We start from the raw sequence: 7007 nt of genomic DNA, 5'->3' as shown, positions 1-7007 counted from the left end.
ACAAGAAACCTCAAAGGAGAAAAGTTTCTGTATCTTAGACGGCTGTCTTTACCACAAGCCTAGTATCCCAGTTTTACAGATGAGAAACTGAAGCCTAAGTGACTTGCCTACAGTAGTCACAAAGCCAGTATACTGTTTGCTGGCTCCCAATACACTGTTTTTTTTTGCATCACGTCAAACTGAAATGCTCTAGGGACGGTTTAGCGTCTCCATCCCAAGCAAAACCCAAGAAAACGCTACTACAGATTCCCTGCTGGGAAAATAAATTGGCACATGCGCACTACGCGCCAGAGACTCCACCCAAGAGACCGCCGCGTCCTCTTCAGCACGCATGCGCCAGACGCCTCTCCCAGCCCCTCCCACCACACGCCTCGGCGTTCCCGCCACTGCCCGCCCCTTTCCCGCCCGGATATCAGCCGAGTTTTGCCGGATGTTGTTGTGTCTCAGAGACACGTGAGACACTGCTACGTCATCACAGGCACGCGCAGGAAACATGGCGGCGGTGGGTGTTGTGAGCGGGAGGGTAAGTAACGGCCCTGCGGAACTCTCCTGCGTTTTCTCCGGGGTGGGAATGTTTGCGCTGCTTGGCGGAGGGCCGGGGACGGACCTGAGGGTCTTTATGGCCCGTGGACAGCGTGTGGCGGATGTAGGAGAAGCGGACTTGGTGGTGTCAGCTGTTTTCTGGAGAACGCCGGCTAACCTGGGAGCTGGAGACCCGGCTTCTGCTCCAAGGCCAGCTAGGCCTCGGTGCTGTTCCGATCGGCTTTGCCCCTGGGGGAGGAGACTGTATTTACATTACCTTTTCTGAGATACAGGTGGTTGCCTGGGTCTTTTCTTTTTCAGGCTTACTTTTTAAGGTGCTGTGGCCTTGCATTCCTCTGCTTTACTGTGTGGTAAAGGCATCTTTGTCCTCTTGGGGAGTAGCTGAAAACAGGTGCTGTGCAGCTGTGCTCTTAGAGGAAAGGAGTGAATTGATGCATTTTACCAGATTGCCGAGTTGGTTGGTGGTTTTGAACAGCAGGGCAAGTTTCCAGCCAAGGAGCGGGAGATTTACACCATCCTACTTATGTTATAGGGCAGGGAGGGGGGCACCCCAGACTCCGCAAAGCTGCCTGCTCTAAATATAAAGAGGTTCTGCCATCTGCCGCATCAGGAAACCTGGAACCTCCCCCTTTCCTGGGGACCACCCTGTTACACTTACTGTTGTCAAGGAAGGCGTTAGTGGAGGTATTTATTTCCTAGACATCTCTGTGGTGTTGTCTTATCGAAGTGGTAATGACCCCTTCTTTGTTAGGGGCCAGCATAGGTGCGAAGGAGATTTCGTCGTGTAGCGCCTGTTCCTAGGGCATCTTTGGAGGGAATGTCTTCATGCTTTGTGTTTAGGACAATCGTGACATGCCACTGGCAGCATGTCGCATTTCTAGAGTTATTTCGTTAACAGTTGGGTCTGGTAATGACCCCTTCCAACACATTAGGACTGTTTGCTTGTCCCAGATCGCTCCATCTCTTCCTTGAGTTTCACTAATTTTCTTGTTGCTGCTCTCCCCATCCTATTTTGAATTACCTGACATTATTTATGGTTTGGTGTATGGACTAGTAGGCTGGGCGGCAGAATAACAAATCTAGTATTGGCTTCGATGTTACTCTGTAGTGTGACCTTGGCAAGTTGAGCAAGCGTGACTTTTCTGTCCTTCATATTCTTTATCTCCAGAATGAAGGTGATGTCAGTCATTGTTTCTTCTGTTGGCGTTGTAGATTACATGAAATAATAAAAGCCTTAGAGAAGTACTACATATGTAAATATATAGAGACTATTTATCATGGGCCCACAGCTTTTCTGTGGGCCTGTGCCTACACAGGTCTTGTTGCCAACTTTCTCCCTTTGCAGGGCAGCAGCTCTCCTGCCCTCCTGTGACTATCAGGAACTTCTCCCTTTGCAAAGCATCAGAGACAGTTCTCCTCCCAAGCCTGCCTGTCTGTGACTATTCAGGCCTCTCTTTTAGCAAACCTGTCTCTTTCCGGGCTGTTCTTTCTGCCTGCTTGTGTCTGGCAGAAAGAACTGCCCCTAAAGTGTACTTTGCTCCCCTCTCCCTTTTTATAATAAACCTGCCCTTTTGAATATATATATATATATCAAAAAAATGATAGGGTTTTCATCGTTTTTATATTACCATTCCTCCTTGGTTGTCTTATCAGTTTCTTTCTTCATAGTGAATGCTGTTTTTCTATTTGACTCATTATATATTTGAAAGTTATTCTGTTTGATTTTCCATCTGGATTGATCCAATCTCGGATTTTCCAAGAAGGTATCCTTTCCTTTTGAATTTTATTTCCCTACTTCAGATTTGGATTGGTTTTGAAGGAACCACAATGATGATGGAATTGTGAAATGTGAGATTTTTTCCACCCATCCCTTCTAGCCACTATCTTTCATGTTCTGACTTAGTCTTTTACTTTGTAACTACTTCATCTCATTTATCCTCCAGTCACGGAGTGGAGAGAAAAGGGAAGTAAAATAGAGGTAGAAAAGGTAGGTAGACTTAAAATAGTGATTATTAAATAAGCTGAATGCTTTAACGGGGTACAGTTTGGCTGTAAGTTTTCTAGCAGCCACAGTAAAGAGGGTAACCTGATTATTTAAAAGAATTATAGGATCCAAGGTAAAACAAAGACCTAAAAAAACCTATTTCTTGAGATTAGACCAGGATAGTAGTCTCCTGTGGTTTCTTCATGCTATGCAATATAATGAATCTGATTATATGATATATTGGGTCCTTTTTATTAAAAAGAAAGGGGGGGGCACCTAAAATGCATCTCAGTATGCTGATGGTTTCAGTAAATACAAGTACAATTCTCTGATAACTGAATTCAAAGATAGGTTTCTAAGAGTGTAGATGAATGAATTCCCTTTTGCCTATATATTGTTTTTCTTAGCTGAGTTTTTGAAAGTGAGTTTGAATTTGATCATCAATTCTGATTAGGGCCTCTGGTGGTGCAGGGGTTAAAGTCTCAGTGCTGTCAGGCTATTGCCAGCCACTGCAGCACGAGTTCGATCCCCAGCCAGGGAGCTAACCCACATGGTGTAGCAGACCTCTCCTGTTTTGCCCGCCTGCTGCTCCCCTCAGCAGTGTATTTCAGTAGATGTGCCTGTGCTGCTCCCTGCTCTGTCTCTGATGAATCCTCTCACCCCTCACACCTCTGGCCTACACCCCAGTTCTTGTATGCATAAATAAATAAAAATAAATCTTAAAAAAATTCTGATTAGTTCTTGGATTTCAGCTGTTCTTTATTACTTTATATGTGTAGAAACATACTTTATCAGCCAACTGAATTGGGAGAGAGTAACATCCTTTTTGTGCTATGAGGGGAGAAATACGGACACTCCCCATGAAGGTCATCCTGCTTCTTCTCTAACAGGTGAAAAGAGATGAATTAATGGAAAGAGTTCATTTTGTTTATTGGGGATGAGAGTAACCTGAAATAGATTTTTTTAAAAGATTTTTTAAAATTTATTTAATGCATACAAGAGCTGCAGTGTAGGCCGGAGGTGTGGTGTGTGTGTGTGTGTGAGAGAGAGAGAGAGGGGTTCACCATAGACAGAGTGGGGAGCAGAACAGGCAGATCTACTGAAATACACTGCAGAGGGGAGCAACAGGTAAGACAGGAGAGGTCTGCTCTGCCATGTGGGTTAGTTCTCTGGCCGAGGATTGAACTTGTGCTACTGTGACTGCTGATAGCTTCGTAGTGCTGAGACTTAACCCCTTGCTCCACCAGGGAGGCCCTGAAATAGAGTTTGATCTTATATCAGTGTACCCTGATGGTTGTAGTTTACTTTCACTCGTTTATTCAACAAGTGTTAAGTATCTACTTTGTTTCAGGTACTATACCAGCGTTTGGGATATATCAAGTAGCCCCTTTGCTTGGAGCTTATAGGTCTCAATTCTTCAGTAGGAAAACATTCCCTAGCAATGATCCCTTTACCTTAGCTAAATAAAAAATGAGTGTAAGTTGAGTTTCAACTTCTTAAGGTAGGTGCTGTTTTTGATGGAATGAAATCTATTGTATTGTACTATAATGTGTTTGTAGTCTTTGGCATAAGAGAATTCATTCATTTAGTCCCAGTTGTACCTCCCCAGATTGCTCAGTTATTCCTGCCCTCTTGTTTGACCTTGTTTGGTATACTGATGTCCTTAAGAAGTATTAATAGTTCTAGTGCCAGTTCTTCATTGAGGTTCTCTGTATCTCACTATCTCTATATGTTCATTCTCAGAATTTCTATGATGTTACACTTAAAACCACCTATGTATTACATTTCCTTCCTTCTAATCATTACTGTTTAGCATGTCCCAATTAAAACTCATTGTTTACTTTCTTCCTTCTGTTTTCCTTTGTTTTTCGGAATTCCCCATCTCGGTGAATAACCTCATCCATTCAGTTTTGTCCTTGACTCTTCCCCCCTTTCTCTTCTATATCTAATTAGTCATGAAGTCCTATTATTTCAGCCTTCTAAATATGTTTGTACGCCATTTACTTTTCCTCATCACCAGTGTCAATGCCTTAGTTTAAGTCACCATGAATCTCCCTCCTTAGATTACTGTAGCTGTACAGTCTTTGCTTTGCGATCAGTGTGTTAGCTTAGAAAAGGAAAGTCTCTACATGGCATGCTACAGCTTTTTTTTAAACTTGTGTGTAAAAGGTCTAGGGTATAGACCATAGGTGCAGGGGTTGAGAGGCTCACTGGAGACAGAGTGGGGACCAGAACAAGCAGACTGACTGAAATACACTGCTGAGGGGAGCAATAGGTGAGAGAGGAGAGGTCTGCTGCACCATGTGGGTAGCTCCCTGACTGGCCGGAGATCAAACTCGTGCTGCAGAGGCTGCAGATAGCTTCATAGTGCTGTGCTTAGCCCCTTGAGCCATCAGGGAGGCCGTATTTTATTTATGCATACAAGAATTGGGGTGTAGGCCGGAGATGTGGGGGGTAAGAGGATTCATCAGAGACAGAGTGGGGAGCAGAGCAGGCAGTTAGTACTCTGCCCAATACTCTGTGAATTTTGAAATTTCCCACTTTGGTGGGATCAGCTCTTTCTGAACCTGCAGATCCTTTCTACAATTTCAAGTGGCTTTCTAGTTGCTTTGGGTAGTTTACTCATACGCATGCACCATTCACTACTCTGCTGAATATTCAGGGACCTCTGTGGATCTCTTGAATTCTCTATCTGTACACTACTCATTTCTCTGGCACTCTGTCCTGTGAACTCTTGCTCTCTTGGCCTTCCTTGATTCCCAACTTTATTACCTCAATCCAGAAGCACTTTCTTGTTTTTTTTTTTTTTTTTTCTATCATTGCCACAGTGGGAAACTCTCCAGACTGTAAGCAGGGCAATTTAGGACTCAGCTCATTTGTTTCCTTTCACTTGGTAGTCACTCCCCTTCTTGGTTCAAAGAATATCAGTTTGATAGACTTACTCGGGGTTGTTTTTTTTTTTTTTTTTTCTGGTTGAAGATTAAATCCAGTTTCTGTCACTTTATTTTAGCTGGCAATATAACTTTTTACAGGGTTTTTTTTTTTCCTTTTCTATTTTTGAAAAACAAAAGCACTTTTTTTAAAAAAAGATTTATTTATATTTATACAAGAACCAGGGTACAGGCCAGATGTGCAGGAGGGTGAGAGGATTCACCGGAGACAGAGTGGGGAGCAGAACAGGAAGACTGAAGAAATACACTGCTGAGGGGAGCAGTGGGTGAGGCAGGAGAGGTCTGCCCTGACACGTGGGATTCTCTCCTGCTGGCGGGCATCGAACCTGCACTACAGAGGCTGCGGGCAGCTTCACAGTGCGGTGCTCAACCCCCTGCTCCACCAGGGAGACCCGAAAAACAAAAACACTTTCGTATATCTCTATTTTTCAAGCCCAGACTGGATATTTAATTTTGTGCCAATTTTTTCCTTTGCTTTTCTTAATTCTGAGATATTCCTTTTTTTTTTAAAGATTTATTTTTATTTATTTATGCATAGAAAAACTAGTGTAGGCCAGAAGTGCAGGGCGTGAAAGGATTCACTGAGACAGAGTAGGGAGTAGAACAGGCTGATCTACTGAAATATACTGCTAAGGGTGAGGCAGGAGAGGTCTGCTGTGCCATATGTGGGTCAGCTCTGAGGCCAGGGCTCAAGCTCAGACCATAGCGTGCTAGGGCTGAAACTCAACCTTTCCACCACCCAGGGAAGCCCTGTAATTCTGAGATATTCTTTATATTCCAGAATTTTTGTTAATAGTCATTTCTTTCCTGTAGTTTATTTTGTTAAGGAGTGGCTTGTATTTTTTGTCTTTTTTTTCTTGCTTACACATATTTTTATTATGCCTATGGATCTTCATATTCTCTCAAATCTTAGGTGGTAGAAAGAGAGGCGTTGTTGATGCCTTCTCTTTGCTTCCTGTTGCACAGATAACCTACTCATGTTCACAACATTGGTAATTGGTGACTACCCCAGATTGGAATACAAACACACTGGATGCTGGAACAATTTTGTCAGTGTCCATATATGCTGAGCCTTAAATTGATTGCCTTTTTCACTATGTACTTAGGACAAATAAAACTTGCCTGAAAAAGACTGAATCTCAACCCAAGAGTAGTGGAAAAACCTTGATCAAATCATGTAATGTTCTTGAATTTTTTCTTAGTTGCAAAGTGAGATGATAACAAATATCTTACTGAGTTGTGAGAATCAAATATGATAGTATAAAAATATTTTGTAAAATAATGCTTAATAGAAATATTACCTGACTGATAGATAGTATTTGAAACTTTTTATTTTGCAGTAAAGATTATGAATAAAATCAGAGTAAAGAACTTGAGAGCCTGTTTTATTAAAAGTTATCTCAGATGAAATTTCTGACATCGTAATTGTTCCTCGTGGCAAAGTAATTTTTCATATCAAACAAGCTTAGAGAGATCTTTTCAAATATTAATTACTACCATTGATAAACGCAGAAGCAGAATGACCTGTG

The 7007-nt window shown here is 42.5% G+C and overlaps 1 protein-coding gene across 2 annotated transcripts in view; it reads left to right on the top strand.

Moving 5' to 3' along the window:
* Positions 1–447: 447 nt before the first annotated feature.
* The window catches only part of TBC1D15 (TBC1 domain family member 15), a 60804-nt gene continuing 54244 nt past the window's right edge, over positions 448–7007 (top strand). For both annotated transcript variants that reach the window (XM_037513978.2, XM_037513976.2), the window contains exon 1: positions 448–523. In XM_037513978.2, the coding sequence (XP_037369875.1) occupies positions 494–523 (30 nt within the window). In that variant the 5' untranslated portion in view covers positions 448–493. The remainder of the gene's footprint in view (positions 524–7007) is intronic.

Source organism: Talpa occidentalis, unplaced genomic scaffold (assembly GCF_014898055.3).
Source record: "Talpa occidentalis isolate TD23 unplaced genomic scaffold, MPIMG_talOcc4v2.1 talOcc4.16, whole genome shotgun sequence".
In the NCBI taxonomy this organism is placed as follows: domain Eukaryota; kingdom Metazoa; phylum Chordata; class Mammalia; order Eulipotyphla; family Talpidae; genus Talpa; species Talpa occidentalis.
The sequence above is the reverse complement of the archived record's forward strand: the minus strand, read 5'-3'. Positions and strand labels throughout refer to the sequence as shown.